At 36.4% G+C, this 25,837-nt stretch overlaps 1 protein-coding gene across 9 annotated transcripts in view; it reads right to left on the bottom strand.

Moving 5' to 3' along the window:
* TANK (TRAF family member associated NFKB activator) overlaps positions 1 to 25,837 on the bottom strand; it is a 72,814-nt gene that overhangs the window by 33,401 nt on the left and 13,576 nt on the right. For 4 of the 9 annotated variants that reach the window (XR_013828808.1, XM_079924851.1, XM_079924854.1 and 1 more), the window contains exon 2: positions 20,679 to 20,826. Coding sequence is in view for 8 of the 9 variants with exons in the window: in XM_079924851.1 (XP_079780977.1) it covers positions 20,679 to 20,777 (99 nt within the window). In the remaining variant the exon portion in view is untranslated. Of the gene's footprint in view, positions 1 to 2,597; positions 2,703 to 20,678; positions 20,827 to 20,890; positions 21,037 to 23,680; positions 23,727 to 25,837 lie in introns of those variants that run through there. The other 5 variants (XM_079924853.1, XM_079924852.1, XM_079924858.1 and 2 more) reach the window with 5 other exon arrangements.

Genomic DNA, 25,837 nt, shown 5'->3' with positions numbered 1-25,837 from the left:
AGATTAAGTTTTAAGAAGTCAAGAGAACACATGGTTAATCTCTAGTGGATATCTTAAATACCACAATTTCCCTTATATTTTTAATCCATTCACCTTACTATTTCATTGCAGTGGCTGTGAGAATTAAGCAATGAAAGAAGAACAGGAGTTTGCATTAGAGAATACAAATGTTGCAAACCCGAAATTTGAAAACGTTCCATTACAATTATCAAATTAACACGAAGTCTGAAAAATATATGACCAAAGAATAATAGAGAATTCTTTAACAATTTCTATCACTAGAAGAACATATAAATGACTAAATTGTAAATTCCTTGAAATATGAAATGGGGTTCTAATAATCTTGGACTGTCCTTCAATAGATACTAAATATACTATTTTGAATTGATACTTAATCAAAGTTCAAAATTAATGAAGCTCTATTATTTTCAGAGATCTATAAACCTAAAGTTCTTTATATACACAGCTGTTCCTAGATTCCCAAAGTAAATTAGCTTAAGAAATGAAAGCAAAATACCACATTTTCCCAAATAAAAGGTGAAATTTTATAAGTATTACACTTCACACATGAGTAACTGACAAAGCTGGTAAATAACCCAACTGGTGTGTTGTCTTTGCATGTTGCCTGAGGGTGGTATCATATAACTTGATACTCCCATAGAACTCTGCAAAGTAACTTACACATAGGAGGAATTCAGTACATGCTTATTGAAAAAATAAAATAAAAGAAATAAAGAATCCAATTAAAAGAAAATCCAAGTAAATTTTATTATAATGAATAAAAGAATGAGTCTTTTGAATCTGTCTGAACCATATGTCCTATGACTAGGAGTCTGAGAACAGAACCTTGGATACCAAATTCCAGTCGAGGGCCAGGCTTCCCCAAATAAGACTTCTTATTCCTACATAAACTTACATCCAAGCCCCTAGGAAGAGTGGGTAGGTTGACTGTAAGAAGGGTTTAAACCTCTAACGCAAATTCTGTAATACTTTAAATTTACCTGGCTACACAGAGCCACCAGGGCTGAGGAATCAGCAAACACGCTGATATTACAGTCTGTACTACCTACTTCTGTGTATTTAGAACTTTCTCTAAAGAACTCAAAGCTTTTCATAAATATCAACGAAAAATTACCCATTCTTTCACTATTCTTTGAGAGCTATATATATTCTACTATCCAGCATTAAGTAACCAGTACAAAAAACTTAGTAAGTTAGAGACGGGCCCAGAATAAATGTATAAGTTATTCAAGCCTCAGTCCATTCTCCATGTACTATATATTTTCCCCCAACCTTAATGAAAAAACAAATGACTTGTATTTTCTTTTGGAACCAACTCAGAAAGCCTCTGCCAGGTAATTTTCATCTTCTAGTTTCTGGCTTAAAAATATACTTTAGCACATCTGCATACAACATATTACAATAAATGAATAATGCTGAAAATGTTTTCATTAGCTGGAAAAAAAATCTATAGATCAACAATAATTTCAAGTTGAAGTTTCGAACTATTTCTTAAACAACTTAACAAAGTACTTTATAAACTTAAGCAAATTCTGTAATAATTTAAAAACCAATACTCTGGAAGTATAGCAGGGGAAATAGAACAGCAATGACCCATGTTCTTTTACTGTTCTTTCCACATACTTACATTATATCAATTACAGTAGTCTAGCCTAAATGTTTATATGTATGATTTCCCTTTAGACTATGACCTCCTCAAGGGCAGAGACTATTTTCTCCTGAGTACCCCATCTCCAGAGTACAGCAGAGTACCTAGCACACACTGAGATGCTCAATAAATATTAGTCGAATAAATAAACTAAGTTTTATAAGGAAATATAAGAGAAATAGATATGCCTTCAGAAGTAACCTGAAGGAATGGAGATAAGGTTTTGCTTACATTTCTATAAGGAAAATAGGAAAAATAGAGACAGTAGGTCAGTAGGTAAATAAGACAAAAGGAAATTAAGTTTCAGAAGATGGATGCAAAAAAAATAGGCCATGTCTGAAGATTTTCTTTTTCTGGAAAAAAAGGGAAGCTTATACTATCAGAAAAAAACGTACTAATTTGAGAAGAGAAAATACATATTTAGAAAATAGTATAAAGCTTCTGACCACAAGGCTATGAGAGGGGAAGTCCAGAAGAGGATACTGTATCAAACTGGGAAATAACCAGCAGAATTCAGTTTACTTGCTATGTTTGGAAACTAACAGGAACAAGAAGTTTGGTTTTTTTTTCTTTTTAGTAAATGCTTTTGTTCACTGAACAGATGTTAACAAACTTACTATCTGAAAAGTCTTTTTAAAAGGTCAGATAATTGTTGCACTGTCACAGTATTTTTTTTAAAAAAACAGTACAATTAAAAAGCAAGTACATTCCAGCACTACCAAAGACCCAACAAAACAGAAAAATCACTAACAACCACATTGAAAACGTACAACAGCAATGTCTTGTCAACACTTCTGTACAGAGCACAGACATGACAGCTAAAACAGACAGAAGAGAAGATGCTTTTGACAGCCAGTGTGTGTGAATGATTCTTTGAGTCAGATGGCAGCAACAAGTTACCAACTAGGAGATCTGCATGACAACTAACCATCCATCTGTATCAAACACCATCTGGCCGAGATGACTCTGGCTTCTGTGTATTTGACACTCCTTCCAGTTCCAAAGACTAGCAAAACAAGTGGTCTATCAGCATCTAAAGAGGTAAACAGGTACTTAGGTACTTGGTGCCAGAATGTACTTTGTATTCTTTCTCAGTGTTCAAAAGCAAAACTTAAAACAATGGTGATTAAATACAGTACACATCTTGAATTTACTAAAAATGGTTGTCCATACATACTCTCGACTATCATAAATAAAGCAAAAAGCTTATCTTAAGAAATGTCCCTTTATCCAGGCAAAATTTCAATCCATCTTCAAAACTAAGGCAGCATATTCTCTATAATTTTGGACATACAGCTGCTCAAGTTTTCATGGGTTTCATAAATATTAATATAGAGTTCTATAAATTGAATTTTTTCCTACTGCTGATACTGAAAATTCTCATTTTTCATAGTTTCCAAAGCACGTATTTCCTAAATGGGAAAAAAAGTTCAAGTGTCCTTAAGTCATCCATAATTCTCTAAATAGGTCAAACATTATCTCTTCTCATCCTCAAGAACTAATCCCAATATTCTGAGACATACCATTCTTTTCCTCTAAGTATAGAAAGAATAAAAATTTTAGTAAATATTGAATGGATTAAAAGAAAAAGCCTTGGTTTAAAAACCTTTCAAACTGTTCCAAGATTAACAAAGAGGACAAAAGCTTTATTGAAGGATTTGCTTGGCTACCACAAAAGCTCTCAATAGGGAGCTCCACAGTTCATGAAGGAAGATAATTAAATATTAATTATTCCAATACATAACACTTCAGACACAAACTAATTGTCTTATCTTGAAACTTTGGTAAACTAAAAACCAACTTCAATTTTAGGTTACAAAAAAAAGAGACGGTATAGGATTAAAAACTCGGAGATATGGTTTACACGGCTCATTGCTAAACCATTCTCTGCTATATTCTCCTATAACTAAGAAGTTATAAACCCTGCCCTCTCCCACCTTCCTGATACCAAGACTCACCTGGGAGATCTGCAATTTGACAGATCAGATTATCAATCTGATTATCTACTATTAAGTGACAGTGCTGTCACCAATTTCTCTGCATGCCAAATGGTAAACTATTTTTATTTTACAATATTGCATTTTGGTCCTGATTAATTTATTCAGCTTCTTTGAGCCTTGGTTTCTTTCACTTTGAAATGAAAATAATATTTACTTACAGGATTGAAGGAGATTGCTTATTATGGTACATAATAAGCTCTTTGCAAACATTAGTTACTTTCCTGTAATAATGAACAACGTTTCCACATAATATCTATTACTATAGCATGTAGTGCATATGTCCATTAACTAAAGCTCTGATTATCACCGTACATAGGCAATTTGTCACCAGACTTACCACACAACCACCCCATGCTCTAAGCCAGTTTCTCAGTCCTTCTAGTTCACTGTAATCTAGGACTCAGAAGCTTCTCTTCAAGAAATCAGTGTGGTATCTCCATTGAATCAAAAACATTCTGTCAAGCAAAAAAACAAACTCTGGTTGTTCAAAGTTTACAAAGAGACAAAATAGGCTCAGAAATGATTAAGAAACAAAATTGTCGTTAAAAACTACAAAAGTAGCACGTTTGTTGAAAACAATGCAAAAAACAACAAAATGTCCACCATTACCACCATAACAAAACCCCAGATACATACAAAGTAAAAGTGACAGTCTCTTCCTTTACTTTGCTCTCCTTTCCTCCTCAGAGGTAATTACTACTGACACTTGGGCATTTGCCCTTTCAAAACTTCCGTGTACATGTGTATGTATCTTTTTTTAAAAATGTGAACTGTTTTGCAACCAAATTTTTCATCAACACATCATCATCATATGATCATTTCACTGACTACTATGCTCCAGAAATTAGAGAGCTTTATTTTCTCTATCTCACTTAATCCTTAAACTAACCTTCTGAGATTATTTCCCACATGTTATAGATGAGAAAACTGAGGCACAAAGAGTTACAAAATAACCTGCTCAAGGTTTCTCAGTAGGTAGTAGAGCTGGGATTTGAATACAGGTTTGCCTGACCACAATGCCCAAGACCCTAAATAAGCACCATGGCTAGACTCATGTGAGTCTATCTAGCTCTACCAAGGTCCTCTTTTTGCTATATATTCTCCCTTCGGGCAATCTCATTCCCAGTGGTTGGTTATTTCCCAGACTTTCAAATTCTCCTTCTAGCAGAACCCTCCTTTGAACTCTATATCTATGTGGTCAAGTGCTCCTGAAAAAGCATTTCAAATTTCACTTACTCAAATCCGATGATCTCCTCCCTCCAACTAACAAACCCCTCAAACCCCCCGCAACCCCACCAAATCGGTCCTTTTCTAGCATTCCTTCTCTCAATACATGGCACCGCTATTTATCCAGAAAGCTACAACCATCCTTGACCTTTCCTCGTTCTATTGCCAATCCACCACCAAGTGTCAATTTTAATCTTAAATACTCTCAAATCTATCCACTTGTTCATTTCCAATGTAGACATAACAGTTCAAGCACCCAACATTAATGAACTACTGCAACAGCCTAACTGCTCTTCTTAAATCTATCAGCCAATCCACTCTCTACACTGTAGCCATAGTGTTCTTTGCAAAATGTAAATCTAATCATAAGACCCACTCTTTCCTCCTCCCACCCCTCCCCCCAAAAAACCTTAAATGGCTCCCTACTGATTATAGAATAAAAACCCAAAAATCTTCAATATGGCCTCTAAAACTCTACAAAGTCTTGCCCTTGACTCTTCTCATTGCATTATTTCCCTTATACTTTCAGTTCTTTAGGCCAATGGGGCTTGTACCTGGAAAGCCCCCCAACCTTGTCCTTCCACAATCACTTCATAAAAATTGTCTTCTCTAAATTAGGTCAAATCCCTAACAGACATTTTAAAAGCAGTTTACTTTTCTTCCTAATACTTATCAGAGTTTGAAACTTTACATTCACAGGATTGTTTGACTAGTCTCTGCTTAACTAGTCTGTGCCACCATTTCATGAAGCAGGGAGCATTTCTGCTGCTCATTGTAGACCCAGTAACTTAGAGCAGTTCCTGATACAATACATTGAGTAGGTGCTCAAAATAATCTTTGAATGGGTATCATAATTTAAATATTCCTAATTATTAATGAATCTTCTTGAATATATATCCTAGCATACCTGCCTAAAAGTTTTAACAAGACATATTTCTGAAAATTAAGGCCTGGAACAAAGGATACAAACATTTTAAATTCTAATAGGTGGAAAACAAGTTTATGGCAAAGTACTCACAATGTACAATAGAAGAAATAAGGCTTCGATCAGAAAGAGCCAGAAGCACCTTTATTCTAATACCAGTAGCTTCAGTAGAAAAAAAAAAAAGAGTGAACTACTTTATTCCTACCGACACTTTACACCAAGATAAATGTTTTGAGGAGCAAAGAAAGGTAAAAAGGAAGAGTAGTAAACAATAATGAGGCCACTCACATCTTAAGTGAAAGTAAAGGCATTTTAAAATAAAGTAGTACATAAAATAAAGGCATGTTACGCCTTTATGCATTCCTTTAAAACATGTTTTACAAGCTTTTATGGGCAACATAAGCCTTGAGAGTTTACATTTCACATGGGTCAAGACTAGCTCTAGAATAAAGCAATCTGACAGCATAATCCTTATGGCTTTACATTTATTGTCAGAAAAACATTTAGAACTGTAATTTATGATAAAAAGACAGCATAAATTTAGTCTTATTTGAGGTTTTCACCTTATACCCACTGGTTAGTCAATAAGGCTCTTTGCTTAGCACACAGGATGATTTGAAATATTTTATATCCTTCAACTTACTTATCAGTACAAAGAAAAAGCAGTTTATAGCACAGCATCTGAACTATTTTAGAATTAAGAAAATTTCATCCTTTGTATACAAGTTATTGTAGATATTTCTCTTTTAATCAAGAACTGGGCAAGAAGAGACAAATACTTCTTTTCTCAACAAGAAGATATTTTCTGATTACATAATACAAAGGCTCTGGGGACAAGCAGATCAAACGCAGGAAGTTTTCTGTAACTTAATCATTTATGAATATGGTAATCTGACTTTCAAATTGGCAATCAGATTTTAAATTTTCAGATGTTTTTATTACTTTATTAAGATTCTTCTCTTGGTCAAAGAAACAATAGAGGGTACTTACGTCTTTTAAAAATATATTTGGTTTCTCCCACAGGACAGTGGCAGAAATGAGTGATAAGCAACTTGGTATAATAAAACTGATTTAATATTTAATTCCACACTGTGGAATCTTGTGATATTTGAAACTCCCTAGGCAACTTAACTAGTCAGTCACAAGATATGGCAAAGACTGCTAATTATTACCACATACGCATTCTCATTCTTTCTTTTAGTAATATAGACTTTTTTTGTGTGGCTTCTCCCATTGCAGAGCACAGGCTACAGACGCACAGGCTCAGCAGCCATGGCTCATGGGCCCAGCCGCTCTGCGGTATGTGGGATCTTCCCGGACTGGGGCACGAACCTGTGTCCCCTGCATCGGCAGGCGGACTCTCAACCACTGTGCCACCAGGGAAGCCCAGTAATATAGACCTTTAAGTGGGCACATGATCATCCAGCTAGAGAATATATTTACTGGCCTTCCCCACTACTAGGTGTGACCATGTAACTAAGTTCTGGCTAACGGGGTATGAACAGAAGTGACCTGTCCAAATTCTGGACTACATCATTAAAAGGAAGTTGTTTGCTCTTCCCCACTTCTCTCTCTTCTTACTGGCAGGGAAATGATAACAAGTAGAGCAGCCACTGTGACTCCAGAGAGGGAAACTGTAATTTAGGGGTGAATGAGCTGCCTAACTAGCCCTGGCTACTCACTTCTGGACTGTTACATGGGAGAGAAATAAGCTTCTACCTTATTTAAGCATGGTATTTCCTGATCTCTTTGTAACAATAGCTTATTCTATCTGTACAAAATTCAGAGGCCAAGCCAACTCTATCACTGCCCTATATAATAATCTCTTCTCTTATCCTTCAAGCACATTAAAAGTTGTTTATGTCAGGGGCTACCGTGATTAAAATATTCCTCTACTTTGCAACAGTCAGAAGACCTTTTAGTCTGGGTATACCTAAGTGCTTATACAAAGCAAGAAACAGAATAAGCCATATTAGACTGTGAATCCTTTAAAAGGTACATTTTATGTTTTATGTATCTTTGAATCCCTAGCATTTATTATGTTCCTGGAACATCATAAATTATTTGTAGGATGAATAAAAGAAATATGAATGGCAAACTTTATACTCTAGGCTCTCTTAGTAAGAGATGTATAAATCACAAAGTAAGGATTTATCCAAGGATAGGGAAGATTATATTTGGTTATTTATAGCAATGGGAAGAAAACGGTTTGAAAACCTGGAATGGGCTGTGATTTAACTAGGTTAGTATAATGAATATGGACTTTTGAGTCAGATAAACTGTTTCAGTATAGATTCTGCCACTTATGTTAAAAAATTAACTTATTTCTGAGAGTGTCAGTTTCTTCATTTGAAAACGGGGCTAACAATGCCAACTTTGTAGGGCTGGGAGTATTTACATATAAAGTATGTGACTCTTGTAAAATATACTCATTCATAAAAAGTTAATTCTCCTTTCTGCTTTCTGAAGTAATATGAATTTAAGGATTGAAGGAGGGAAAAGGATAAAATTGGTTCAGTATTTTCTGGGATTACCTGCCATTTTAATATGGTCTAGAATAAAGGCTAAACTGTAAGGAAGAGCTAAAAATAGTCATGTTTTCTTACAGACTACAGGTTCTAAGACAAACAATTTAATGTCATGGTGGTAGGAGTGCCTAGATGTAACAATGGAAAATTTGGTATAGAGAAGAACACCTCTTAGGGGCCAGGGAAAGTAAATATACTTGACGATCAATAGTAGGATATTAGTAGCCGTATGAAGGATCATCCTTTGAAATTTAACTGAGGTAACTTAGGATAAATAAAAGGCAGTATTATTCCACACGGTACCTTATAAAACTCATTACTCTATTAATATGGTATAGGTGGGAAAAAAATAGTGGATATATAAGTTCAGGTCTGACATTCAGTTTAATGTGCCTTCCAAGTGACAATAAGATATATGAGTCTAGGGCTTCCCTGGTGGCGCAGTGGTTGAGGGTCCGCCTGCCGATGCGGGGGACGCGGGTTCGTGCCCCGGTCCAGGAGGATCCCACATGCCGCGGAGCGGCTGGGCCCGTGAGCCATGGCCGCTGAGCCTGCGCGTCCGGAGCCTGTGCTCCGCAACGGGAGAGGCCACAACGGTGAGAGGCCCGCGTACCACAAAAAAAAAAAAAAAAAAAAAAAGATATATGAGTCTAGAGCTCAGAGAGTAAATCTGGAGTAGGGAGATAAATTTAAGAGTAACTGTCATAGGTATTTGAAGCCATAGGAGAAGATGAAATAGCTCATACAAGAATATAAAGTAAGATGCAAAGAAGGCCTTGAATAAGTCTAATGTTTAGTGACCTGGTAGTAGAGAATAAACCTACAGAGAAGAATGAGGAAATGCAACCCAAAAAGGAATGAGAAAAATCAAATATGGTATCTGAAATGTTAAAGAAAAATAGTGCTTTAAGTAAGAGGTAGTACAAGAGAGATGATCAGTTATTAGATGGAATGAGGTAGTTCTGTATGTGTGAACTTGAAAGACTATGGATGATTTTAGGCAAAGAAGTCATAGACATGAAATCTGTGGTCAAGCAATTTTTTTTTTCAAATCATAGTTCTACTACTTATTAGTGATGTGGTTGTGGGCAAGTTTTTTCACCCTTTTTGTACTTCAGTTTCCTCATATGAAAGATAATTCTTCCTCATAAGAGCTGTAAACTGATTAAATCAGATGACTGTGAAGCACTTTGGCAAACGTAAGCCTCAATAAATCTTAGTGATGATGATGGTGAAGATAAAGATATTTAAAAAAATTTAAAACCTTTTTCAAATTAGCATAACTCCATTTTTGAAAAAACATGATTCACATATTTTGGAAGGATATACATATATTACTAACAATGATTACCTCTGGGAAGTGAGGGAGAGGACCATCACTTTATATTCTGTGTATCTTGGATTATTTGCATTTTTTTCAATAAGCATGTGCTGCTTTTGTAATTTTGGCCAATAGTATTTTAAAAAAATCACTTACCTGCCTTATTTGTCTTTGTCTCCTTTATTGATTTGGAATGCTCAGATGTCTTTGCTTGACAGAATGTTCTTAAATGGATGTAGCACACTGACTTTTCAAAGAGGAGCTTCTGAGTCTTAAACTGCAGTGAACTAGAAGAAATGCTGTGAGAAGAACTGACTTGGAGTATGGACAGCTAAGTGGTAAAAGGCAGGCGAGTCTGTACAAACTGATGAATGACAGGTGAACAGCAATAAAACATAGATAGCAGGAGAATCTAGGCTACACTGATTTTTGTTTTTTGGTAATAGATTTTTTTGAAAGTTGTGGTAAAATATATGTAACATAAAATTTGCTATTTTAACCATTTTTAAGTGTACAGTTCTGCGGCATTAAGTACACTTACATTGTTGTGCAACCATCACCACCATCCACCTCCAGAACTTTTTCATCTTCCCCAACTGAAAATCTGTCCTTTGAAACACTAATTCCCCACTCCTTTCCCCCAGCCTCTAGGAACCACCCTACTACTTTCTGTCTCTCTGAATCCAACTAGTCTATCCATTGTATGTATATACCACATTTTGTTTATCTATTCATCCATTGAGGGGCACTTGGGTTGCTTCCACCTTTTGGCCACTAAATAAGGCTGCTATGAACAAGGGCATACAAATACCTCTTTGAATCCCTGCTTTCAGTTCATTTGGGTATGTACCCAGAAGTGGAATTGCTAGATTATATGGTAATCCTATGTTTTGTTTTGAAGAAACATCATTTATTTTCCACAGTGGATACACTATTTTACATTCCCATCAGCAATGTACAAGAGTTCTAATTTCCCCACATCCTCACCAACACTGATTTTTTTTTTTTTTTTTTTTTTGCGGTATGCGGGCCTCTCACTGTTGTGGCCTCTCCCGTTGCGGAGCACAGGTTCCGGACACACAGGCCCAGCGGCCATGACTCACGGGCCCAGCCGCTCCGCGGCACGCGGGATCCTCCCGGACCGGGGCACAAACCCGTGTCCCCTGCATCGGCAGGCGGACTCTCAACCACTGCGCCACCAGGGAAGCCCTTTAATTTAATTTTCTGTAATAGCCATCCCAATGGGTACAAAGTGGTGTCTTACTGTGGTTTTAACTTGCATTTCCCTAATGATGTCGAGCATCTTTTCATGTGCTTATTGGTCATTTGTGTAACTTCTTTGGAGAATGTCTATTCAAGTCCTTTCCCTATTTTTTTATCAAGTTGTTTTTTGTTGTTGAGAGTAGGAGCTCTTTATATATTCTAAATATCAATCCTTTATCAGATAAATGATTTGCAATTATCTTCGCTCATTCCTTGGGTTGCCTTTCACTCTGTTGATAGCGTCCTTTGATGCACAAAAGTTTTAATTTTGATAAGTCCAACTTACCTAATTTTTCTTTTGTTGTCTGTGTTTTTGGTGTCATATCTAAGAAGTCATTGCCAAACCCAATGTCATGAAGCTCTCCCTCTATGATTTCTTCTAAGAGTTTTATAGTAGCTCTCGCATTTAGGTCTTTGATCAGGTTTAAGTTAATCTGTATATGGTGAAAGGTAAGGGTCCAACCCAAGAACACAGACTTTCCCCCATATGTTTCTTCTTTTAATTTTTTTTTCTTCTGGCTGCTCTGTGCAGCTTGCAGGATCTCAGTTCCCCGACCAGGGATTGAACTGGGCCACGGCAGTGAAAGCCTGGAATCCTAACCACTAAGCCACCAGGGAACTCCCTATTCTTTTAATTTCTTTCAGCAACATTTTGTAGTTTTCAGTGTGTAAGTCTGTCGCCTACTTGGTTAAATTTATTGTTAAGTATATTATTCATTTTGATACTATTGTAAATTGAATTTTCTTAATTTCCTTTTCAGTTTGTTTAATGTTAATGATTTCTGAGTGTTGACTTTGTACCCTACAACTTTGCTGAATTTGTTTATTAGTTCTAATAGTTTATTTGATGGAATCTTTCGGGTTTTCTACACACAGGATCAAGTAATCTGGAAACAAATGGAAATAATTTTTCTTCTCCCTTTCCAATTTGGATATTGCTTTTCTTGCCTAATTACTTTGGGTAGGACTTACAGTGCTATGTTGAATAGAAGTAGTGAAAGTGGACATCCTTGTCTTGTTCCTGATCTCAGAGAAAAAGCTTTCAGTCTTTTGCCATGGAGTATTATGTTAGCTGTGGGTTTTTCGTATATGGCCTTTATTATGTTGCAATAATTTCCTTCTAGTCCTAGTTTGTTGAGCGCTTTTATTAAAAAAAAAGGTGTTATTTTATCAACTCTTCTGCATCAATTGAGATGATCCTGTGGTTTTTGTCCCCCTCTTCATTCTGTTAAAGTGGTGTATTACCCTGACTGTTTTTTTTTTTTTTTTTGCGGCACGCGGGCCTCTCACTGCTGCGGCCTCTCCCGTTGTGGAGCACAGGCTCTGGACGTACAGGCTCAGCAGCCATGGCTCACGGGCCCAGCCACTCCACAGCACGTGGGATCCTCCCGGGCCGGGGCACGAACCCATGTCCCCTGCATCGGCAGGAGGACTCTCAACCACTGTGCCACCAGGGAAGCCCACATTGACTAATTTTGATTACACTGATTGACTTGACCATCCTTGCACTGCAGGAATAAATCGCACTTGGTCAAAGTGTATAATCCTTTTAAAATGCTGTTGAATTTCGTTTGCTAGTATTTTGTTGAGGATTTTTGTATTAATATTCATAAGACATATCAGCCTGTAGTTTTCTTGTAGTGCCTTTGTCTGGCTTTGGGATTAGGGTTGCTGGCTTCATAGAACTGAGTTAGGAAAGTGTTCCATCTTGATCAATATTTTGGAAGAGTGTGGGAAGGACTGGTGTTAATTCTTCTTTGAATGTTTGGTAGAAATCACCAGGGAAGACATTAAGTTCTGGGCTTTCTTTGTTGTAAATTTTTGGTTACTGTTTCAACCTCTTTACTAGATATAGGTCTATTCAGATTTTCTATTTCTCCATGTTCCAGTCTTGGTAGGTTGTGTGTTTCTAGGAATTTGTCGATGTTATCTAGGTTATCCAATTTGGTAGTATTGTCCCCTCTTTCATTTCTGATTTTAGTTATTTGAGTCTTCTTTTTCTTAATCAATTTGGCTAAAGATTTGTCAAGTTTGTTGATCTTTTAGAAGAACCAATTCTTGGTTTCATTGGCTTTATTAGTTTCTAGTCTCTATTTTGTTTATCATTGCTCTAATCTTCACTATTTCCTTCTTTCTGGTAGCTCTGGGTTTATTTTGTTCTTTTTTTAATTTCTTAAGGTGTAAAGTTAGGTTACCGATTTGCGATCTTTCTTCACCCTTTCAGCACGCTTTCACTGCATCCCATAAGTTTTGGTATGTTGTGCTTTCATTTTCATTTGTCTCCAAGATATTTTCTAATTTCCCTTATGATTTTTTTTCTGACCCATTGGTTATTTAAGAATGTGTTATTTAATTTCCACATACTTGTGAATTTCTTAGTTTTCCTTCTGCCATTGATTTCTAGTTTCATTCCACTGTGATTAGAAAAGACACTTTGTATGATTTCAATCTTTTTAAATTTATGGTGCCTTTTTAATGGCTTAAAATATGGTCTTAGAGAATGTTTCATGTAAACTTGAAAAACATGTGAATTCTGCTACTGCTGGGTGGACTATTCTGTATATGTCTGCTATTTCCAATTGGTCCATGATGTTGCTCAAGTCTTCTATTTCCTTATTGATCATCTTTGTCTGGTTGTTCTATCCATTAATGGAAGTGTTGAAAGTGAGATATTGAAGCTGCCTACTGTTACTGTAGAGTCATCTATTTCTTCCCTTAAATACCATAAATGTTTGCTTCGTATATTTTTGAGTTTTGATGTTCAGTGCATATATGTTTATAACTGTCATATCTTCTTGATACCGTCCTTTTATCACTATGTAATGTCCCTCCTTTTTTTTGTAACAATTTTTGACATAAAGTCTACTTTGTCTGATATTAGTATAGCCACACTTGCTCTCTTTTGGTTACTATTTGCACGGAGTCTTTTCCCATCCTTTCATTTTCAATCTATGCATGTTTTAAAATCTAAAGTGAGTCTTATAGACAGCACATAGTGGAATCCAGTTTTTTTATCCATTATGCTAATCAATGTCTTTTGAGTAGGGTGGGACCATTTATACTTAAAGTAATTACCCATAGGGAAGTACTTACTTTTGTCATTTTGTTCTTTATTTTTTGTATGTCTTATAGCATTTTGTTCCTCATTTATTCTGCTACTGCCTTCCTCTGTATTTAGTTGGTTTTTTGTAGTGACACACTTTGATTCTCTTCTCCTTTCCTTTTGTGAATATTTTATATTTTCTTTGTGGTTATCACTGAGATTACATATAATATCCTGAAGTTATGACAATCTATCTCAAATCGACAACAACTTAACTTCAGCTGCATACAAAAACCTTATGCCTTTATAGCTCTGCCCCCCACTTTGCTATTGATGTCACAAATTTTACCTTTATATACTGTGTACCCATTAATATAGACTTAAAATTATTTTTTATACATTTGTCTTTTAAATCCTGTAGAAAATAAAAATCAGAGTTACAAACCAAAATTATAATAATACTGATTTTTATATTTGTCTATGTATTTACCTTTCCCAGAGGACTTTATATTTTTACTTGGCTTCAAGTTACTCTCTAGCACTCTTTCACTTCAACTTGGACATTCCTTAGCAGTTCTTGTAAGTCAGGTCTAGGGGTAATGAACTCCTTCCACTTTTGTGTGTCTGGGAATATTTTAATTTCTCCCTCATTTCTGAAGGACAGTTTTGCCAGATATAAAATTCTTGGTTAACAGTTTTTTTTCTTCAATACTTTAAATACATCATCCCATTGTCTTCTGGTCTGCAAGGTTTTTGCTGAGAAATCCACTGACAGCCTAATTGGGGCTCCCTTGTACATGATGAGTCACTTTCCTCCTGCTGCTTTCCAGATTCTACCTTTGTGTTTCAACAGTTTGATTATAATTTGTCTTGATGTACGACTCTTGGATTTATCCTACATGAAGTGTGTTGAGCTTCCTGGATTTGTATATCCATGTTATTCCTCAAACTTGAGAAGTTTTATTATTTATTCAAATAATCTATTTCTTCAAAAGAATTTCTCTCTTCTCCTTCTCCCTTGATGCATATATTGCTGCACTTGATAGTGTCCTATAAGTCCCTTAGGTTCTGTTAACTTTTCTTTCATTTTTCTTTTTGTACCTCAGGCTCCATTTTTTCAAATGACCTGTCTTTAAGTTCACTGATTATGTACTCTGCCTGTTCAAGTGTATTCTTGAACCCCTCTAGTAAAATTTTTATTTTGTTCATATTATTGCTTTCCCGATTTCCTTTAGTTCTTTGAGTCTGGCTTCATTTAGCTCTTTGAGCATATTTACAACAGTTATTTTAAAGTCTTTGTCTATTAAGTCTGATGCATGTTTTCTTCAGGAGCTGTTTCTGGAAATTTATTTTGTTCTTTTGAAAGGGCCATGTTACTTCCCTGGTGGTCCAGTGGTTAAGAATGTGCATTTCAGCAAGCCTGGCATCTCACATTAAAATGGGAATGATTATGTTGTCTCTTGAGGATACAGATGCCTCTGTAACCCCCTCATATGAAGCTGTCTAGTGTCATATCAAACCACAGGGGTTGGGTGATGGAGTTAGATGTGGGAGAACAAAAAGATAAGTATGATCTTGCTTCATTACTGCCACTTCTGGGCCATTACTCATTTAAACTTAAGCAAAAGACCATTCACAAGGCATTCAATTATACCAGTCTCTCCTCAAAACAGTTATCTTCCAAGATACTAGTCATTTCCTCACATTCAAGAATTTTTGCTCTTCCTTTCACAACAGTCTCTCTAAATGCTCCTAAAACTACCACCATTCTAGGAGAATTGCTCTAGTCTTAGAGTTTCTTGAATTCCTCAATCTCATTCCAGCTACCCACTTTTATGACTCATTATGAAGACAGAAGATCCTAAACATCAATATTTACTCATTGACAATAACCTATCCTTTGAACTCTCACATTCTTCTACTCCCTCTATATCTGTTCTCTCACTTCATGAACACTTCAGCCATAAACCCTCTTTTTGTTCTTAGTCTGTTAGATTCCTCCTAGATTAGCTTCTTTCTGATTTTAGCTTATATCGCAAAGCACATAATTTCAATTGCTTTAGTATGCACTTTCTGGCCACCTAACCAGAAATTCTTCTACTCTTAACTCTACAATCTCTTAATCCTGGATTTGGCCACCCACTTGTTCTACTTCTATATCAAGAAACTTGATGAAAAAATAACCAGCAAACATGGATTGACACCACCAAAAATTCATGGTGAAGGCTGGATGCAAAATTTTTCTTCTTTCTTTTCTTAACTGAAGCTTTCAAGTCTTTATTACCACTTTCAGAATATTCTAAAATCATTTCACTCAGTAGATGACCTTATCCTGTATTTCACAGGAAAAAAGTGGACTCTCATATGATAACCCTACTATTTTTTATTTGATTTTTTTAAATTGAATGAATTTGACATGTAACATTTTGTAAGTTTAAGGTGTACAGTGTGTTACTTTGATACATTTATATATTGTAATAGGATTGTTGTAGTCATATTTATCACATTAAATAATTATAGTACAATATTATTATCTATATTTGTCATACCGTACATTGGATCTCTAGCTTTACTACTTGTTACAAATTTAAACACCGTCAGTCTTATCTGCCCCCCTCCAATTCCTTAGTAACCACCATTTTACTCTCTGTTTTTTACAGGTTTGACTTTTTTTGGATTCCAGATATAAGTGATTCATGATAACCCTTTTAACTTCCTGCCACCTCCACCCCTTATCTGCAAACTTATTTTCACTTGCAGCTATTTCTCTCTCTTGTTCCCTCCAATTCTTAGAGGAATGGGTGTTTCTCCTCTGTTCGTAGTAAATTCCTTAACCTATTTCTGAATCTCCAGCAACCAACTGGTTTTCCTTATTTTCTCCCTCTTACCCTCCTGTCCTTCATATATTCCTTCACCCCATACATATAACTCAGAAATGTTATAAACATTCAAGGCTATGATGAAATCTGTTGTTCTACAACCTATATCTAGAAACTCCAATTCAGAACTCTACCTAGGCTTTTAGGTCCATATTTGCAACCATCCATTGGACATTTTCACCTGCATGTCCCATAGGTAACCAAACCTAATAACTAAAACCTAATTATACATCTTATTTCCCAACCCCTTAAATCTGAACCTTCTTCTCCATTCTTGGTTTCAGTTCATCAGCACCACTATTAATCCAGTCTTCTCTTCCAGATACATGGGTATCATCTTAGAATCTATGCCATCACCCTCAGAAGTGGCCTACATTCATATGCCACCTGCTTTTCATTCTATCTCCTAAATAAATCTTAGATTTATTCCCAAATTTATTCCCAATGCTTAATTTAAGTCCTCATTTTGATCGCTTGAAATGATTGCATTCATTCTTTCTTTTGTAAATTGAAGCATATGTACATATGTATTTAATATACGTATATTAATAGAAATATATATATATATTACAATGCAACTTGATTTGCCACTTATTTTTATATTCCTGGATCTTAAACCATTGCTTAGCATCAATGTATGTTTGTTGAGTGAATTCTCTATCCTATTTATCCCCTATCCCACTGTCAGGAAGACCCTTCTAAAGCATATATTAAATCCTTCAATAAATTTTGAATGAATAAGAATACGTACAAACTACATAATCATAATCATAGAGATAGGGCTCTAATCTACCTTCACAGCTTCTTTTCCTATACTGCCCTATAGTTCCTTCTGGAGCCATAGGATCACCTTATGGTACATAAAACATACCATACATTCCTCACTTCCAAGATTTTATTATATAATATTCTCTCTCTGCTTGCAGGATCCGTCTTCCCTAATTTACCCAACTCCTCCTAATCTTAGCTAAAGGGTTGGGCTTAGTAGTGGGCTTATGACCTGATCCTTCCAGACTGAGATAGATGCCTCTTCTCTGTGCTCACATATTATCCTGTACAGATCTCTACTGTAGCACTTAGTATATGCTATGGTAATAACTTGATCTTCCTTTTTTACTTATTGAAAGTTCCTTAAGGACATAAACTATATTTTATTTCAGTATTCTTAGAACCTCATTAAGGACCCAGTACACAGCAGACACTCAATAATGTTTCTTAAATAAATCAAAATATTTAGAGTTTAACATATAAGAATATATAGTATATATTTTTTCTTCCCCTGTTCTTGAGAAATGTAAAAAAATATTTCCCTTTCCCCTCTTTAAGATAATTGCTGCTGTGAGTGAAAGTTTCTTCCATGGCAGATAAGAGATTAAATTACAAAAGTTTTCAATTGCTTACCACTGGCCAGTGCAGAAAGAAGAGGAGACAGAGAAATCCCTGTGTCTGCCTTAACCCAAGAATATCTCAATATTCCTTTTCCCTAATTCTGTGTTTCCTAACTTTCCTAGAGCAAGTACAGTATTGCTGAAGTTTCTTAATGAACCTAATGGGAAAATAAGAAGAATAAAAGCTGGGAGTTTTTGTTTTGTTTTTTAAAAAGTGATTATGCCTTATACATAAACTGGAAAGGAAAAGAAATCCAAACTTCATTTCAATAATTGAGAAAGGGCTTCCCTGGTGGCGCAGTGGTTGAGAGTCTGCCTGCTGATGAACGTAACACGGGTTCTTGCCCCGGTCTGGGAAGATCCCACATGCCGCGGAGCGGCTGGGTCTGTGAGCCATGGCTGCTAAGCCTGCGCGTCCGGAGCCTGTGCTCCGCAACGGGAGAGGCCACAACAGTGAGAGGCCCGCGTACCGCAAAAAAAAAAAAAAAATTGAGAAAGTGCCTGTCATTATCCCATCTCTGTTTCTCTTGTGCACCCCTAATGAAGACATCTAGCCCATTAAGTTTACCTATATAACTGTGAGTATTCTTTAGTAAATCAAAAGGAGAATCACAAAGAATAATGATAATTTCTGAGGAATGCAGTGAAGTATGTATAACAGCTAGTTTTATAGTAGATGTATCAAATGGAAAGGAGGAAGGGAATTGTGTAGTTCCTATATTTATGGAAGAAACTAAGAACCGCATGGCTAGCATATTTCTTAGACTTCAGAATTCCACAGGCTAGTAAATTTTTTTTTTTAATTGAGGGAACCAACATAAGATCCTCCACTTTCAACTGCCCGTGCAGGAATAATTTAACATAGCAGGCCTTAGGCTGTTTATCTTCAGAAAGGCCTATTTGCAAGGCTGGCCCTTCACAGCATCTGGGAACTTGATTTTTGAAAACGTTTAAGTGATAAGATTCTAAATGCTGTGCCAGCCTACTTAGACTGTACCATGAGATTTATGGTGAATAACTACTTTCCTTCTGAGAATCTGAAATTTTGGTTGACAGAGGGTGCCTATGTAACCAGCCCTTAAAAAAAACCCAAGCTCTTGAGTCTCAAATGGAGTTCCCCATGCCAAAACACTGCAAGTGTGTTGAGTGAATTTTTGAAGCTGGAGACAGTGCACTCTGTGTGACCTCTCACAGGAGGCAAAGAGCGTAGGAAGCCTGCACACAGATTCCTCTAGACTCCACCTGATGTCTTTTTCCATTAGTGATCTGGCTGTGTATCTTTACAATGTCTCTGTAATAAACCTTAGCTCTGAGTATGACAGTATACTAAGTCCTGTGAGTCCTTCTAGAGAATCGCAGAATGTGTGGGTGGCATTGGGGACCCCCAAAACACTAAGTAATGATATTAAACAAGCAAACAAAAAACTCTATGATCATCATTCAATGAATATATATGTTAATAAAATTTTGCTCTTTATTCTGACAGTACAGAAACATGGAAACAATATCAGAATAAAGGACAGAGTTTTAAACGGAATAAATTCAGCATTGTAAGAAGTTCATTACATTATTCTCATTTTGCTGTAGACCAGTGAAAACCTTATAATGGACAAATAACAGACATGTGTCTGGTAACTACCAGACCAAGTAATTTTTGCCTGGGTATACCTTTCTTCCAATTTACTTTCTTTTGAAACTGAAAGCACTAAACAGAAGTTTTATGTGTACAGGAGTAATTTTAAAAAGCTGAACATTCTGGTAAGTCACTAAAGATTTCACTGAAATAGTTGATTTTTAACTGTTACATTTAAAGAATGGAAGACTATTATAAATTAATAACAAATTTAGTTCCAGGATATTTTAAGATTTGTACAGTCCTCGCACCAGCCAAATAACCATGTAAAAAAAAAACACAAAAAGGGCTTCCCTGGTGGCGCAGTGGTTGAGAGTCGGCCTGCCGATGCAGGGGACACGAGTTCGTGCCCTGGTCCGGGAAGATCCCACATGCCATGGAGCGGCTGGGCCCGTGTGCCATGGCTGCTGAGCCTGCGCGTCCGGAGCCTGTGCTCCACAACGGGAGAGGCCACAACAGTGAGAGGCCCGCGTATCGAAAAAAAAAACAAAAAAAACACAAAAAAATAAAACTAGCTGAGATAATAATACTTCTGACTTTCAGTTTGTCATTTTATTTAAAAATTATTTATGGAAGATAACATTCTTATCTTTCCTCAATACAATCACCTTAAAATGAATTCTTCCCACAGGTCACAATGTTTTTAAAAAAGATAACAAATAAAAATCTCAAATTTCATCCATTAATATATCACTGTGTTTTAGTTCTTCAAGGCACTTTCTAACAATATAATATTTTCCATTGCACAAGACTCAAATTCCATTTACCAGGGTAAATAACTTTCAAAACCAAAACCACATACCTTTTGCTGTAGTTCTTTTACTGCTGAATCTCTATCCATGCATGCCTGTCGAAAGGCTTCATAAGCTTTATTGAGTTGCTCGCCAATGTTTTTATCCATTCCTCTCTGTCCTGTAGCATCACTATAAATGATGGAGTAAATGACAGGTCTGGAAAATAATTGAAAAATTTAGATAGCTATTAAGTTATATAAATCTCACTTTAAAAATGTACCTCAGGGCTTCCCTGGTGGAGCAGTGGTTGAGAGTCCGCCTGCCGATGCAGGGGACACAGGTTCGTGCCCCGGTCTGGGAAGATCCCACATGCCGCAGAGCGGCTGGGCCCGTGAGTCATGGCCGCTGGGCCTGCGTGTCCAGAGCCTGTGCTCCGCAAAGGGAGAGGCCACAACAGTGAGAGGCCCGCGTACCGAAAAAAAAAAAAAAATGTACCTCAAAGACAGTTCTATATGGTTTATCATGAACATTATAGCACCAAGTACTATCAAGTTTTATAAAGGCAAAAAAGCCTCATTTAAAATCCTGATCAGATATATTGTGAAACCTTAACTTCTACAATTTTTAAATATTTTTTACTAATGTTTAAGGAGCAATTAGGGTTCCAGTTCATAAAGATCCTACTTTGCACATGGTATTCTAGAAATGCAAGCTAAAAATGGAAAAATATAAAAGGCCATTTGTTATTACTCTTTATTACAGAAATGCACAACAGGATTAGCAATGTGAGAACGGATTTCTTTTTACTAAATGGACAGTTATTCCCACTTACAAGGTAAATGCTTGCTACACTGAAATTAGAGCAAAATTAAGTAGATAAATGTTTGTGGATGGAGTTCACACTGTTGTTATCACAGAGCAATTAAAATGTGTGAAAATGCTCTTATTTTAGCACAAAATCTAGGGAGAGCTGCCGTTGGACTCTACATTAAAAAAGAAAAATCACATCCCATCAGTCCTACCCCTATGCTCTATTAGTTTGCCAACTTTTTTGCTATTTCTGAACTACAGGTGATTTACTCAGTGGAGGTAATTTATTTTTATCATCTCAACTTGCATAACATCTCTAACGACATTCCCTGACTCTGAGCAGAGGGTCATCTAATGACTGATTCTTCCTGTCAAGCTGTAAAAACCACACCACAGAGCCTTTCTCTTAATCCTCTGAAAGCCAGAGTAGACAAAGTTCTCTATCAGTCATAGGGGATTTTGGGGGTACCAAATTATTTCACTCCCTTATGATTAGAAATCCTTCATAACCGTCTCTAACCTTTTATAACACCTTTATTTTATTGTCAGGTATACATGCTTTAAAAAACTTTCAGTATTTTACATTAAGATGTTCATATAACATAAACTCACCATTCTAAAGTATACACTTTTGTGGTTTTCAGTATATTCACAATGTTGTGTAACCATCACCAATATCTAATCACAGAACATTTTTATCACCTCAGAAAGAAAGCCTGTACCTATTAGCAGTTAGTCCCAATTCACATCTCCTCTCTATCCCCTGACAACCACTAATCTACTTTCTGACTCCATGGATTTGCCTACTTTGGACGTTTGGAGTCATAAAATACATGGCCTTTGTCTCTGGCTTTTTTCATGTAGCATAAAATTTCCAACCTTTATCCATGTTGTAGCATGTAACAGTACTTCACTGCTTTTTATGTCTGAATAATATTTCATTTTATGAATATACTACATTTTGTTTATTCATTTCTCAGTTAATGGACATTTGGGTTGTTTCCACTTTTTGGTTATTTTGAATAAAGCTACAATTTGTGTATACATATCTGTGTGAACATATGTTTTTAATCTCTTAGATATGTGCTTGGGAGCAGAATTCCTGGGTCAGATAACAATTATGTTTAACTTTTTGAGGAACTGCCACAAAAGTTCCAGACGTTTCCACAGAAGCTGTACCATTTTATATTTCCACTAGCAACGTACAAGAGTTCCAATTTCTCCACATCTTCACCAATAATTGTTGTCCATTTAAAAATTATATGCTAGGATCCTAGTGGGTATGAAGTGATACCTCATCACAGTTTTGATGTTGAGCATCTTTACAGTGCTTATTGGCCATTTGTATATCTTCTTTGGAGAAATCTCTAGTCAAGTCCTTTGCCCACTTTTCATATATACATACATATATATATAATTTGTAATATTTTCTCCCATTCTATAGATTATCTTTTCATTTCTTTGATAGTGCCCTTTGACGAAGTTTTTAGTTTGATGAAGTCCAATTTATCTATTTTTTTTTGTTCTTGTGCTTTTCATATCATATCTAAGAAACCACTGCCTAACCCAAGATTACATGGATTTTCACCTGCATTTCCTTTTAGAAATTTTATAATTTTAGCTTTTACATTTAGATCTTTGATCCATATTGAGTTAATTTGTATAATATGGTATGAGGTAGGGCTCCACATTCATTCCTCTGCATGTGGCTAGCCAGTTGTCCTGGTATCATTTGTTGAAAAGGCTTTTCTTTTCCCACTGAATGCCCTTGGCAGCCTTGTTGAAAATCAGTTTACCATAAATCACAATGTCCTTTTACATACCTAGGTAATATTTCAATCCCATCAGCCAGTCTTTCATTTTTTTTTTTTAATTTATTTATTTATTTATCCATTTTTGGCTGTGTTGGGTCTTCGTTTCTGCGCGAGGGCTTTCTCTAGTTGTGGCAAGCGGAGGCCACCCTTCATCGCGGTGCACGGGCCTCTCACTATCGTGGCCTCTCCTGCTGCGGAGCACAGGCTCCAGACGCGCAGGCTCAGCAGCTGTGGCCCACGGGCCCAACTGCCCCGTGGCATGTGGGATCCTCCCAGACCAGGGCTCGAACCCGCGTCCCCCGCACCGGCAGGTGGACTCTCAACCACTGCGCCACCAGGGAAGCCCAGTCTTTCATTTTAAGATACTAAATACACTCCTAAGTTATTTTCTAGGCTTGATAAAAACAATTTCAAGGATTTTATTATGAGGATTACAGTGTCTTTACCTTGTGAAGCAATGAAAGAATGATATATTTTTTAGGCACTCCACTTGAAATTTGTTTTTACTGCTACTTCTGATAGATGGAAAAGATGAAATACTGTTAGGATAACATTAACATTGCCAGGATCTCTGACATACCGTAGACACTACGGAAACATGAGTAATTAGCATGAACACAAAGCATCACTTCGAGTATTTATTTAGATATTATCATTCAAAAAATTGATTTAGGGTGGCTTAAAAAAACACAAGATTAAAAATAAGTATATAAGCAGGAAAAGAAAAATAAGGGTAGGTAGCTAAAGGGACTATAGTATACTGTAATATGCTCATGCAGAAATTAGATGATTTAAGTAGCTAAGTGGCTAGGTTGTCTATCACTGTCTTAATAAGCTGCAGATGTCATAACAAATTGTCAATGTAAACCACACCTATATTTATCTGGGACAAGAGGCTTGAATTGGGAACCCATCTAGTTTCTTGTTTTGTTCTATCACTGGCTGACCCTGTGAGCTTAGTTCAGGGCCACTAAATCTTTTGGGACTCAAGTTTCTACCTCTTCAAAACAAAAAGAGATGTCTGGATTCAATTTCTAAGAAACTTCTTTGTTCTACGGTTCTTGAGTCTGTGAATCTAAAAATGCATGTCTGTTCCATCAAGAAGGTGCATTCTTGCTTTTAAAAATGTAAATACAGTACTAAAAACAGCTGCATCATATGCAAGTAAATCATGTGCAGCCTTCATTTCAGTTCCTTGAATTAGATCACACAAATGTCACTAGGAAGAGTTACTGAGTAAATTCCACATGGATGCATCCGATTTCCTGAAATAAGAATGTATGCTGGGGAGATATGATTCAGGTCAATACAACTAAATAAATGATGCATTTAATTCCTTTCTCACAACAAAGAAGAAAATTGGATGTTAGATCAGTGACACTGACCAGAGAAAAAGGAAACAGTCTCTGGGACGCAGTTAATTAAATTGGACAGATTTCAAATATTAACACTCTGAACTTTAAAGCCACTTGTTCCTCATTTTTTAAAGCATTTGTTAAGTGTAAAATTAATTTCACAATTTAAGAGGCAGTCACAATTCAATTACATTTTGGTATGTCTTCTGCAAAACTTGCCAGGCTCCAGGGAAATGGTTTTATTTACAATAAACATGCTCAAACTCAAATCAAATGGCCACTCTCATCCCCTAAACCCAGGAGGTCCAAGCTAGAGCCAGCTCTGCCTTGGAAACATTCTTCTAGTTATGGCTTCACTCTTTTAAATGTATTTTAAGGAAAGCCTTCCGTGGTAATTTCTTTATTTCTGGGTTTGGTTTACTAGTTTCCTCATACCACACAAGGAAAAACTTAACTCACTGATGCCCAAGACAGTATAGCTGGGTGGGCAGAATACAAAGCATCCCACCCCCAGGGTAATCCTGGCTTCAGGATAGTCCTGTCACACCTACCTCTATTCCTCTGACAGAAGTCCCTTTTTTCCTTTGGGTTGTTCCTGTAAGATGGAAAATGGAGGGTGGCAAGTTCCTATTCTGCCTCCCAGGTCCAGCATGTGCTTGCACAGGAAGAAGTACTAAGAAAATCCCTGGGCATCAGGCTGCTTCCTCTTTCATTGATCCTTGGTTCATAACGAAACTGTTCTAGGATAGGAGAATCAGCCTGCATGAGGGCCAATAATTTTATTTTCCCTTGGTAAAATTTCCCAGCTCCAACAAAGCTGTGTCAACTACTAGGGCCAAACTTTGATTTCAATAAAATATATACCATTATGATTCAATTAAATTAGAAAAACTGAAGTAGTTGTTTGCTTAATACATGTAAGGCACTATGTGGGATGCAGCAAGGGGCTTTAGGGATAGTGCCACCTTAATGTTGTGTTCCTTTTACAAAGTTTTTCACCAGCTCTTCATTTCCTGTTACTCGTATTCCAATCTGACTGATAAGGCTCAGAGGAGTTAAATGACCTGCATACAGCTACAAAGCTATAAGCAAGTGACTGGGACTAAATCTTTGAAACTCTTAGTTCAAGGATTGTTTATTAAAGCCAGCTGCAAAGTATTCTCCTAAAATGCCATGATGGATATTTCATTCCATAAAACATTTACTGAGTGCCAACAAAAAACAAAGCCTGGGCTGGCCGCCACTGAT

The sequence above is a fragment of the Stenella coeruleoalba genome (assembly GCF_951394435.1).
Source record: "Stenella coeruleoalba genome assembly, chromosome: 6".
In the NCBI taxonomy this organism is placed as follows: domain Eukaryota; kingdom Metazoa; phylum Chordata; class Mammalia; order Artiodactyla; family Delphinidae; genus Stenella; species Stenella coeruleoalba.
Note: the sequence above shows the minus strand (reverse complement) of the source record. Positions and strands in the feature narration are given on the sequence as shown.